The sequence below is a fragment of the Pinus tabuliformis genome, chromosome 3_2 (genome assembly GCF_031772625.1).
Source record: "Pinus tabuliformis cultivar Carrire ecotype Pingquan chromosome 3_2, CPIR1, whole genome shotgun sequence".
Classification (NCBI taxonomy): Eukaryota; Viridiplantae; Streptophyta; class Pinopsida; order Pinales; family Pinaceae; genus Pinus; species Pinus tabuliformis.
In genome coordinates this window covers 247,764,057-247,777,700 of record NC_142302.1, presented here as the reverse complement: position 1 = coordinate 247,777,700, position 13,644 = coordinate 247,764,057, and the positions used below count along the sequence as shown (strand labels likewise).

The 13,644-nt window shown below is 39.1% G+C and overlaps 1 protein-coding gene across 1 annotated transcript; it reads right to left on the bottom strand.

Moving 5' to 3' along the window:
* Positions 1–12,570: 12,570 nt before the first annotated feature.
* Positions 12,571–13,251, bottom strand: LOC149180612 (uncharacterized). Its single transcript, XM_089413926.1, has one exon. It carries the CDS (start codon positions 13,249–13,251, stop codon positions 12,571–12,573), a length of 681 nt encoding a protein of 226 aa, XP_089270052.1.
* Positions 13,252–13,644: the final 393 nt, after the last annotated feature.

Here is a 13,644-nt window from a genome sequence, read left to right as displayed (position 1 = left end):
AGTGTATGCTTTAATGGAGGTTTTAATGGAACTTCATCACAACTGAAAAAATCTAGGCAACCAAAGGTTCTAGCGGATGGTTTTTTTGCGGTGTGCTTAATGGAACAAGTAGCATCAGTGCGCTACATACATAAAACCACTGGGCGACATACATAACTACTAAGGAATTGAATGAAAGGAATATCGGTGCATAATATATACCGCACTAGTGGTAAGAGATAAAAAATCCCTAGGACTTTCTTCTAATGAACGACACTAGGATATGCAAAAATAATTGTTGTGCCGATGCTTTTTTTAAACTTGTAGCAATGATGCATATAGTTTTTCCGAATGCATCAGTGTGTTAGTTATACAAAAGGACCGATGTTTTTATTTTTCATAATTGACTAGGATGGAAATACTATTTTGTATGATCGGGGAGTTCGTTATATTAAAGCACTAGCGCGTTAAGAATTACAATGCACAAGGGTGTTAATCTCAAACAATACTGGTTCTTGAAGAGATAAATATGTCGGTGCTCTCATTTTCTTAAAAGGAGCTGGGCATGAAAAAATATGACATGACGGTGCTTTTATATAAGATAAAGGACCAATGTGTTTTTATGTTATAGATGCACCGGTTTGTTGAATGTGACTTTCCCTTTTTTGGAAACATTGTCCTGTGAAAGTGCAATTATTGTAATTTTTAAAATTCATTATTCACTGAAAAATCAACATATATCTTATAACAATATTCATATAAATTAAAATTTGATTAGTGAATTTTTATATGATGTTTGGATTAATTTGTTATATTATCAGATCTCGAATCTCTTCGTTATAATATGTAATCATCCATATATTTAACCAATGGTGTAACATTTCACAACTACATTGGATAGCACAATAGAATATATTAAAATGTATTTTATTATATATCAATAAGATAATATTTGTCATTAAAAATGGGATTATTATTGGTAACCCCTTGTCTTTCAATTGGGACACTATTCCCATTACATTAAACAAAATGTTTGATTTTCATAGACAATTATTTAGAAAAATACAACATGTTACATTGATATCCAAATAGATCATCATTCTTTATTGGAACTGTTGTCTACATTCGAGATACTTCCACGACTTGGGTTATTTGGAAGAATGTTTTGTTGACTGCATTGATTGTTTTCATCTTCTTGATCTTGCAGTTCCATCTGAAAACACAAAAATAAAGTGTAATGAGTGTATCTACATTGGTGAGAATAATGAAAATTGAAATAAATAATATACATAAATGTAAATCGAATAGCAATGTACCATGATAGAAATAAGTGACTCGTAAATTGTGCACATGGTTTCAAAACCAAGTCTCGTGCCTTGTTGCAACAAGTCTTTTGTTGGCATAGTTCCAAACTTTGTTTCCTGCATGTTTTAATCCCCATTATAAATCATAGATTTAATATGTTTTTCCCAGGGAAAAGTATCGTAATTTTCATTATCAAAGAAAATTACATGTTGTAAATGCCATAGGCATATGCATAAAAATGATCGTGGTCATCTGTGAGTTGTTTTGTAGCTATAAGGAACCTATACAAAAAACCCTGAGAAGGGTATACTGATAGTATCTGATCATATACAATATTATTTACATATTCAAAATTTCACCCATGGTGATTACTAATCTGTAGGAAAAAATATTAACACAAAAATATAGATAAGTTAGGGCCTGTCAGCCCTCTGTAGATCCTGGTCCATGTATGGTCTGTGGTAATACTGATAGATCTACTCAGGCGTATGCTCCCTGATCAACCATTCCCCTCTAGGATGATTCGTTGCCTCTTTTGAAAGCCGGTCCGCAGTTTCATTACGCTCCCTGTAGATATGAGCACATGAAACATGATCAAAATGTGTTTTTAAAAATAAAACATCATCCAATATGGTTCTGAGTGTATATGCATGGCATGTAGAAATGCAGTTGAACCAATTAATAACAATCTTGGAATCCCCATAAACTTGTAACTGTATGCAATGTTTAATAATAACAAATTATAAGATATGGCGAAGTGTAAGGAGCTCTGCAAAGTTATTTGTGCCATCTCCCAACCCCAAACAGATATGAAAAAAGTGTGTTTCAGATATATGGAGAATAATGTTGCCAATGTTGTTGCCACTACAACATTGTTCTTGTGCTGATCCGTCGAAGTAGGCCCAAGGGTGCTCTTTGTCAATGACTTCCAGAATAATATTCTGAGTTCAGACAACCTGTTCATCTATCGGGATTTCCAAGTAGCTATTACAGATCTTGGGGATAATCAGTGGCCAGACAATATTCTTCCCCCGAAAGATGTTGTTGTTCCAGCACATCCAAATGTACCAGAAAACCATTAGAGGAAGGTTTCAGACTCTTGGGCTTGTTGCTTCTACCCACCACCTGTTCCAGGAATTATGTAAACCATCTCCTGTCCATATGAGAGATAAATTTAGTGTATGTAAGACCTATTCCCAGACTTGTTGAGTAGTAGGACATGCGAGGAAGAGATGTTGATTTGATTCCTCCTCCGCTCGACATAGTACACACCATGTCGGTCCCTGAAATGATCATTTTCTGAGATTTGTTCCGGTCAGGGTCTTATCCATAATGATGTTCCACATCAGTAAATGAGTCCGCGATGGGGCTTTTAGTTTCTAGATACTACTCCACCAACTTTCCAGGTATTCAGGCTTGTGGCTGGCATGAATGATAGGATAACCATCCTTTGGGGTATAGTTCCCTTTCTATGAAAAACCCAGATCAGTTCGTCCTCCTCATCCCTCAATCTCACATGGGATTCGATTAATGCCGCCAAGTAAGTCCTCCACACCAAGTGCCATTGAGATGGTAAATCCAAAGCCTCCCTAGATAGCCACCCTTGCTGATATATAGTTGTATTGTGTGGGTCCCTGAGCTGAGCTATGTTTGCCACTCCGTTATGGTTTAGGAAGGAAATCAGGTCAGGAGGGAGGTGGTAGGAGTTGCCACAGCCGATCCATGGATCGATCCCAATGCAGACAGACACACCATTACCGATCCTCCAAGTAAGACCCCTTCTTATGATGGGAAGGGTATTTATAACAGCCCTCCAAATCACTGATATGCCCTTCCTATTCCAAGTAGGTAACCTTAACCAATCCAAGACTGTGTGTGGCCATATGTATTTGTAGGTAACCACCTCTGACCAAAGGCTCTTGTGCTTCAAGAGCAACCAACCTAATTTTTTTGCAAGTGCTTGAGAAAAAATATAGAGGTCTTTTAAGCCCCAACCTCCCAATTTTTGGGAGTAGCAATTATGCTCCATTTGACCCATGCATAGGGTTTTCCTTCCTTGTGACTCTTCCATAGGAATTTACAACAGACTCTCTGAACTATTTTTATAATGCCATGGGGAATCCAGGCCAGGGACATACAAAAGGAAGGTGTAGCTTCCAGAACCGATTTAATGAGCACTAGTCTACCTGCTCTGGGTAGTAGACGGTGGCTCCAAATGTTTAATCTTATTTCCACCTTGGCTATCAACCATGTCCAATATGCAATTTTGTATCCATATGCTTTTATCCTGAAACCCAAGTACTTCAAACCATCCTCCAGTGTAAGGTTTTGGTAGGAGAAATTTTGGAGTGCAAGATTGGTCTCCTGTTGTGTTTTGGAGAATTTGGTATCTACGGATAAATACTAATTCCCTAGATAAGTAGTTGTATCTAGAACAATAGTTTAAAGTGTTTTAGACTTTTCCTATAAGCAATAGATAAGATGAGAAGATAAGAAGACCTACTTGGAGTTTCACTTTCCTCTCGTCTCCCTTGTATCGATCCTATCGCTCCTTCCCATACTTAATATGCTTGAGAAGTACCTTGTAAACACAACAGAAAACAAAGAACCAATCAAAGCACACGATATATTGAATATAAGTGAAAGGAATCAGATACAATTCACACATATAAGCATTATGAAACAATACAAACATATGGGAAAAAGGTTCAAACACTTTATTAGATAGAAGAAGGAATTACAACCATTGGTGTCTGATTCAAAGCCATTCCTCCATCTTGGATCCCATCCACATCACATCAAAAGCATGACAAACTTGTAGCATTACAATACTTGTTTCAAAGATAAATCTCATAGCAACATTATCTCCTTACAATTCAACATAATCCAGCCCCTGATCACTTAGATGAGTGGTCAATTTATAGGAAGATGAAGGAGGTTTTGTCATAAATGGTGGCATTGAATGGCCTTCCATACTTAGAATTAGTTCCATGGAGGAAGGGATGAGAGGATAGGATGAACCTTAACTCATTCCTCATCCATTTTCGAGCTGATATGAGTTGATAAGTGAGGGAACCTTTTAGATGACTCCAAAAGATAAGAATATTCCCCAAACCCTATGTGAAGTTTTCTCATTCTCGCCCAGCGCAGGTAAAAGGAAGCCTAAGTTCTCTATAGAGCACCCTGGTAATGGACTCAACTGCTCTGCAGTGCACCTTTACAAGGGTTTACCTGCGCTGGTCCCTTTAGAGGCTGTTTCTGAATGTCTTCAAGTCATGAAACTATCTGGGAAGGAGGCATTCAAAGGGGTGAATTATTTAGGGCATGTAGTAACTGAAATTAGGGTTTGATGATCCATAAAACACTGATCTGGATGTGGGGATTGATGTGTCCAAATGGATCTGTAACAGCTGCCCCCTAAAGAATGAAGTCGTAAAAATGCCAATGTCGAATGAAATGCTTTACGATGTGATGAGGAGGTATCAAAGTGGAAGGTGACTTGCATCAATTAAAATACATATATCATGGTATTTGATTTCACATGAATCGCTGAGGGAAGGCATACCCATGCTTAGCTTAAAAACTTTCATTACATGTACATAAATAGTCGTCTACAGATATAGACCCATGATCGGAATGACCATCAATGTAAAGTCATTGTAGATATGATTTAGTACTCCTGAAATCGCAGCTCATATGGATGAAACTAGATCTGGGGTCTTCTATCTCGTTCAATCATTCGATCAAGTACGAGTCAAACCATGTGAATATGTGATCTGAAGTCGAACATGGGAAGACACCATTTGATTACCAGCCAATGATGTAAGCTATTAACAGATGCGATAGAAATCACCGATAATGATAATGATCCTCAAGGTACTGTAGTACATTCTGCATGGTGTGAATGGATGATTTGATGTCAAATACCATACAAAGTTTTTTGGTCGAAGGCCATTGATTTATGCCTATCACCAGAAGCGAGAAACCTGCCATTGATGCATGAAAGCCTCAAGGTACTGGAAGGGTGTTTCTAAGTCAACTTCTTAGATAATGAGATGATGTTGACAAGAAGCAACTCGTTGCAAGAGGGCCTTGAAGTATCCCACATCAATGACATGAAACGAGTGTAGTGATTTTGGAGATGGAATTTTACTGAAGATGGTTCAGGAATGGCGGTCATGAAAATGAAGGTTTATGGTATTGCAAAGGATGAATTTTGACTGAATGACTTCTCTTGAACATGTCAGCAACACTGAAATGAATTGGTAGAATTGACCCAAAACAAAGTGATGGATGGTATGATACACCAACGGTGTGATAACCATCAAGCTAATAACCCAACCCAGATAGTCATGGTGATGGAGTGAAAGTGTCATGTTCAAGAGCGACCTGCTACCATAAAGTGGTTTTCCCCTTTTCCCATTTTCCCCAGTCATTGCTGATCAGTACCTATTTATTTTTATCAAGCTTGAGGAGGATAACATATGCTTTTCGTATAAATTCTCTCTTCAGGCGAATCCATCACTGATGTTTTAATGAGTCTAGCAAAGGTAAACTCGGTCTTGTCTAGATGGACAAGTTTGTCGCTATTTGTTGTTTTTAACGAGTTTAACGATAAAGATAACTCGGTCCTTTTCATGTTTAGAGAGTTTGGAAAGGGACAAAAGGAAAAATCCACAACTTATTTTTTGTATATTTGTCTCTCAAGCCTAAAAAAGCATAAAACAATACCAGAGAGAACCTATTGACCATGTTAGGTCAACGTATTCATTTTTCGTAATTAATCTATCTCAGCCCAAAAAAGTGTTAAACTTATACTGAGTGGATGTCATTTCCAATCCGTTAACGAGCTGAAAAGGACAAGCGCTCGGCAATCTTTTCATGTTTCAAGAGTTTGGAAAGAGCTTAAAGAGGACTCCACTTTGAGGAACGAGCAGTGTCTAGGATAGAAACTGGTTCCAATGATGTTGGAACTTCTCAAAACATGTTGATTTATGTGAAGAGGCTGGCTAATAAGACCACTCGCTGCAACTATTCCTCAAAAAGGGTAAAACAACCAAGTGAAAGCATATGATTAGCCAAAGGGATGGTGGCGATGGGATGAAAAAAACCAAGGCTCATCTAACAACAGAGGCTAATAGAATGGCAATCATGAGGATTAAAATGGATATGGGTTCATTTTTACACAAGCTTGAACCATAGGGAACTATGCTTGGATTCAATTTCATTTTTACACAAGATTAAATCAAAGAACTATGCTTGAATTCAGTTTCATTTTTACACAAGCTTGAAAGGAAGAACTATGCTTGAGATTGGTTTATATGCCCCCAACATGATGAAAGGGAGAGTCTCCTGTAACCAAATGGAAGTCGCTGCGGTGAAGCAGGATGGTTATCCAACACCTTCCTGGCCTCGTCCAGATAGGGACAAAGGTGAATGGGGTGATTCCATTCACATAACCTACAGGGAAAATTAACTTTACCACTAGGTGCATGCCCCCCAAGATTCATTACATTCAGCTAAGTAGACTACTCGTGGCTATGAGGTGGATGGAATGAAGTTTCTTTTACGATATCAAGTGAAAGACTCGACCGGGATTTTATGAGATCTAATCAAAGACTCGACTTGGAAATTTGCCCCAGGGGACCTTGTTTCTTTTTTTAATGAGCTTGACACAAGACAAGGAACTCTACTTAGATTCCTTGTTTCATTTTCTAACGAGCTTGACACAAGACAAGGAACTATGGTCATATGCCTTGTTTCATTTTTTAACGAGGTTGACACAAGACAAGGAAAAACCCTCATACCCTTTGTTTCCTTTTTTAACGAGGTTGACACAAGACCAGGAACTATACTCATATTACTTGTTTCATTTTTTAACGAGGTTGACACAAGACAATGAACTATCCTCGTATTTGTTGTTTCACTTTTTAATGAAGCTGACACAAGGCCAAGAACTATCCTCATATCCTTGGTTTCATTTTTTAACGAGGTTGACACAAGACAAGGAATTGTTATCATAGGAGTTGTTTCATTTTTTAATGAGGTTGACATAGCAAAAGAACTATCCTCATATTCCTTGATCATGACCGATAACAGGTCATGACTTCCAAGAGGTTCTCATCATATGGGAGAACATTTCTCTGGAAGGGATCATTAGAGAGATATGGTTCCAATGCCCCCACTACATAATGTACAACATCACTAAATTGATCGTCAATTGATGTAGGCATGGAATGGGTTGCCACATAATTAACCCATGGTGGGGATGATACCATTGGTACAAAAGGACCATTTTGGGAAGATGGTTGACTGGAAGCCATATTTGGACTGGGAAATGAAAGCTGGTCAACAGTGACAATTCTGCCTTCATGTGGGAAAAAAATCACTTGAAAGAGTGTTGAAACAATAGCTCCCATGTCAAAAACATAGTCGTGCCCAAGAAGTAAATTGTAATATAAAGGGTCTGGGACTACCATCACATTCAGATAAATGATTTTTCCTCCCAAAGTAATTGGCAACTGAGGAAGGATCCCTAATGGTTGACTGGTTCCTCTGTTAAAAGCCAACAAATTCTGGGTAACAGGCACAAGTAGCGACGAATCGAGTGCTTTCCAAGCAGTTGAGGAAAGGATACTCACAAATGCACCTTCATCTATAATAGTGCCAATACAATCATATTACAAACCTGTACTATGATCTTGAAAGGCACATAAGAAGGAAGACAGAATCTTGCCAGTCGATTCCAATCAAAGGAAGTGACCAGACTACTTGGAGGGGTACCATAGAAACAAGAGTATTATCCCCTTGTGTTTAAGAATAGGAGGATTTTCTACCTGCCTTGATGGAACAGGAAGGTTGTTTCCAAGCTCGTTAGAATCTGAAGAAACAAAAAGAACCTAAGTGGTATCATACTCACTCTCTTCGGGAAAGGTACGATTAATTGAAGGTGAACTGGGTCAACTATTACCTCGACCGATTGATTTGGGTCGGGTATAGACTCATAGGATTCACTTTCAGAGAGATTGGGTTTGACTGACGTTTGATTTGAGTCAGTCAATTCATCAACTAGTGAAGGATTAAGGGAGAGTCTCCTCTAACTAGATGGAAGTCGCTGTGGTGAAGCAGGACAATTATCCAACACTTTTTGGGCTTCATCCAAATAGGGACAAAGGTGTATGGGGTGATTCCCTTCACATAACCTACAGGAAAACTTAACTTTACCCTTCTTTCCATGAACTTTACTACCACTAGTTGATGGTGTGTCATCAGCATGATCTCCAGAAGTTGATGACACAGGATGATGTGAACAGGAAGACCATTCTTCTAAGATCCGAGGAATATCAGGAAAATTTCGAATAAGATGGTCTCCTGCACAAATTTTTCATGGATATTGAACTTTGTGAGGCTTGATGGATGGTTTCTCATCAGATGTTGCATTCAAAGCAATGATTTCTTGGTTACCCCTCTGTTGAATTTGCTTCTTCTTCTTCTTCTTCCCTTTCTTCTTCTTCTTAGCACCTGGTTACTAGTACCAATGCTTTCACCAGGCAAAGAGGAAGAAGGGAAGGAAGAAACAACTGACGAAGAAGGCAAAGGGTCAACTTTAGGATCAACTGGAGGTTGATTTTGTCTAGTTGGAGGTGTACTCGATTACGGAGAAATCACGATATTTTGAACCAAGGAAGTTGAAAAAAACCATAGTGGCAAGCCAATGGTAAGTCCCGGAAGGGACAATGTAGCCATATAAGGAGCACCAATATTTCCAAAAGGAGGAAAAGGACTAGGATTCCCATCAAAAGGAATTCCTTGATCGGTGGACTTCAGATTTTTCGCCATATGTTTCAACCTAAGATCAACTAAGGATAATCTAGGCAAAAGGTTTACCAAGCAACTGTGAACTGCAAAATACATCCCGGTGAACTGAGAAGTACAGGCAGGTAATCTCCCTGAATGTTGTGTTTGGTGTATCACAATGTACAAGGCGACTTTCTTGGTTACTTAAGGATGGATAGAAACCTAAATTTGTCCTCCCATATATACTCGAAGGTACGTGGAGGCCCAGTCCGTATAAGCGTTGTCTAATGCAAAACCACACAATGAGAGAATTCCCATATACTTTATGTACTGTAAGACCACCCTGTATACCTGAAGGTACATGGACGAGCTACGATATAATCATGTACGTGGAATTAGGTATCACACTCGGAATGTATTGTAGACAAATTAGTGACAACTACTTTGTTTTATGATTCCGGAACACATCTCTAGCCTAGAACCACTAAATGTTCTCGTTAATGACAATTCTCCATTAGGTAAATTGATGTTAATTTTAAGTTGATCTTGCTTAGGAATTTTCCTTCCAAGTTCACCACGTGATGTATTATGAAATTCCTAGGAATGAAACTATCATGATAATAATTCTTTCCATTCAATTTAATGATGAAAATCCTAGCTACTTAGGGATAGAGCAATCAGATTTCTTTAGATCAAAGAGCAAAGAGAACAATCTAATGCAATTCCCTGCACTATTCCTATGAATACACACAAAAATTTTCAATGCAACATGCATGTATTTATTTTCTATTTCCTTAATGTGAATGTGAACAAAAGGAAATATGCACATACAATCAATTAATCTTTCATAAGAATGAAGACTTTTACGATAGTTCTAATTCGAGGGAAGAGAGGACTTTATGACACTTTCTTTCGAATGAAGATTAATCAACTATATTGTAACCTTTACTATTGATCGATAACGACAAAGAAAACATCAAGAAACATTAATCAATCCATAAAAGTTGGGCTAGACCAGGAGATAGAAACCTATTTTCTGAGACATAGCATTCATTGATAAATCAGCAACCAAACAAAAAAAGAAAAATTGGCAAAAACACTTTCCAAAGGTGGGAAACTAACCCTATGAGGATCAGCACAACCCAGAGTGGGAGACAGTGCACTTCAAAGCACTATCCCTAAGCCAGGGGTGTTTTGCAATGCACTGTGTCCCTCACAAGCCTCTGCTGGTGATAGTAAGCCATTTCAAGAGGCAATTTGACACAATTTTGACCAATTTTTCAATGTAAAGAGCTGAATTACAATCTATGAACACAAATAAGGTCTGCAAGGATGTCCTAGGAGGTGGATAAGCTAGTAGGAAAGAGGATTAGTCCCTAGTGGAGTCGCCAATTTGTTTTGGAGAGTTTGGTACCTACGGATAAATATTAATTCCCTAGATAAGTAGTTGTCTCTAGAAAAATAGTTTGAAGTGTTTTATACTTTTCCTATAAGCAATAGATAAGATGAGAAGATAAGAAGACCTACTTGGAGTTCTGCTTTCCTCTCGTCTCCATTGTATCGATCCCATTGCTCCTTCCCGTACTTAATACGCTTGAGAAGTACCCTATAAACAAAACAGAAAACAAATAACCGATCAAAGCACACAATCTATTGAATATAAGTGAAAGGAATCAGATACAATTCACACATATATGTAGTATGCAACAATACAAACATATGGGAAAAAGGTTCAAACATTTTATTAGATAGAAGAAGAAATTACAACCATTGGTGTCTGATTCAAAGCCATTCATCTAGCTTGGATCCCATCCACATTACATCAAAATCATGACAAACTTGTAGCATTACAATACTTGCTTCAAAGCCAAATCTCATAGCAGCATTATCTCCTTACAATTCAACATAATCCAGCCCCTGATCACTTAGATGAGTGGTCAATTTATAGGAATATGAAGGATGTTTTGTCATAAATGGTGGCATTGAAAGGACTTCCATACTTAGAATTAGTTCCATGGAGGAAGGGAAGAGAGGATAGGATGCACCTTAACTCATTCCTCATCCATTTTCGAGCTCATAGGAGTTGATAAGTGAGGGAACCTTCTAGATGACTCTAAAAGATTAGAATATTCCCCAAACCCTATGTGAATTTGCTAATTCTCACCCAGCGCAGGTGAAATGAAGCCTAAGTGCTCTGCAGAGCACCCTGGCAGTGGACTCAACTGCTTTACAGTGCACCTTTACAAGGGCTTACTTGCGCTGGTCCCTCTAGAGGTTGTTTCTAGATGTCTTCAAGTTATGAAACTGTATGGGAAGGAGGAATTCAAAGGAGTGACTTGTTTAGGGAATGTAGCAATTGAAATCAGGGTTTTATGAGTCCTAAAACACTAATCTGGATGTTTGGATTGATGTGCCCAAATGGATCTATAACATGTTGGGTATAGACTGAGAAGGATATAGTCGAATTGGCCTAATTTATCTCCATCCCAGTTGTGGTGCTAAATAGTTTCAACACTTAAGTAAGTGTAATGATGTCCTGAATTCTCCCATCTAAAAAAATGAGAATATCATCAACAAAGAGTAGATGTGATAGTGTGCATTGATCCATGATATTGAGACCCATGAGCCGGCCTGCACGCTTCTCAGCCATAATCAGCCTGCTTAGGCCTTCCATAATCAAAAGAAATAGCAGGGGGGAGAGTGGGCACCCCTGCCTGATTCCTCGCTCTGCCTAGAAAGAGTGGGAGGCTAATCCATTGATTAAGATTCTGAACAATATAGATGTGATGCAGCACATAATCCATCTGATAAAAACCAGTGGGAACCCTAGATGGGTAAGTATCATCCTAAGAAATAACCAGCTGACCCTATCAAAGGCCTTTGAGAGGTCAATCTTAAGCATCACCCCTTTAAGCTTCTTCAGTTTGATGGAGTGAAGGGCCTCTTGCGCCGTACCAATGACTCATGGATTTGTTGGTCTTGAAGGAAGGAAAACTGTTCTAGGGAGATGTGGTCCAATAGGTTCGGCTTGATGCAGTTTGCAATGATCTTTGCAATGGCTTTGTATAGGCAATTACATAGGGATATCAGCATGAAGTCATTGAAGGATAGTGGGGAGTCCATCTTGGGAATGAGGGCTATATAGGTGGAATTGATAGGTTCATAAATTCTCCCTGATGAATGACATTCTTCAATCACATCAAGTAGGTCCGGTCCAATAATGTCAAAAAATGTAAGGTAGAATTCCACGGACCAACCATCCGGCCCCGGACTTTTGTCTGTCTTGAACCACTTCAGGGTGCCCTCCAGTTCCCCCATAGTAACATGTTTTATGAGATCCTCCATCAGGTCAGGTTCCACAAATCTGGGGAAATGTCCAGCAATGCGAATGATATCAACAAGAGGTGTGCCTGGAGGGGCTTTGAACAGCTGCTTGAAGTGAGAATTACCCAGCCGAGCAAATAGGGAATGTGTATTTGCAATCAGACCCTATTCCATGGGCATCTGCCAGATGGTGTTGCTGGCTTTCCTTCCATTTGCAAATTTATGAAAGAATTTAGTGTTGCCATCCCCCGCTTGTAACCAAATAGCCCTGCTTCTGAGTCTCCATGTTTCTTCCCGATCCAAAAGGATCTTTGTTCTCTGGGATTCCAATTCCACAAGATGTAGTTTTGCTTCTATAGAGATGAAACCTCTTCCCTGTTCATCCAATAAAGCTGCTAGCTGATTTTCAATGTCAACTAGGGTATGTTCCTCCCTGGCTTTTTTCCTTTTGGCCCACTCTATGGATAATCGCTTAAGATTATATAGGTTACTACAAAATCCTTCGGCCTTCCTCTGGGCATTTGGTAGGGGATGAGCCTTCCAAAAGTCCAAGACCATCCTGAGATAATCAGGATCCTTTAACCAGGTCGAGTTAAACTTAAAAGGAGCCCTACGTTTCTTGAATGAGACAACAACTTCTAGATATACAAGGGAGTGATCCGAAATTCCCCCAGTTCCCACCCATTGTCTGTAATTGGTGAGAGAGGTAAGCAGGTCTTCATGGATGAGATACATGTCTAGTCTCCTCCCTAGAGCTGCATCTCCGGTCCGTCTGTTGTGCCAAGTTGGCATCTTCTTGTTCATAGGAACATCAATAAAAACATTTTGTTCCAAGAGCATGCCCATCTAATCCGAGAGTGGATCCAGCTGTGAGTGGTGTCCCCAGGACTCTTCATGTCTGATGGAAAAATTAAGATCTCCCCCTAAGATAGAGGATTGGTTGATCAGGGGATTATCAAGGAACTGTTGCCAGAAGGCCAATCTATTTTGATTGGGAGCATAAATGTTCACAATACAGAGATGTTTGCCCAATTTGGACGAGAAAATATCCATACCAAGGAAGCCTTGACCACCCCAAGAAGATGAAACCTTTATGGCTCGAGGGTTGATTCAAAGTGTTAGACCCCCAGATCGCCCAGCAGCATCTAGAGCTTGAAAGTACCACCCTGGCATGATAGCTAGAAGGGTCTTAACAATATGTTCAGAGTAACCTAGGGTTTCCTGAAGAAATATAATGTC

What these genes read in the sequence shown, in the direction of transcription:
- LOC149180612 (XM_089413926.1), bottom strand. Translation starts at nt 13,251, where the DNA reads ATGGGCATGCTCTTGGAACAAAATGTTTTTATTGATGTTCCTATGAAC.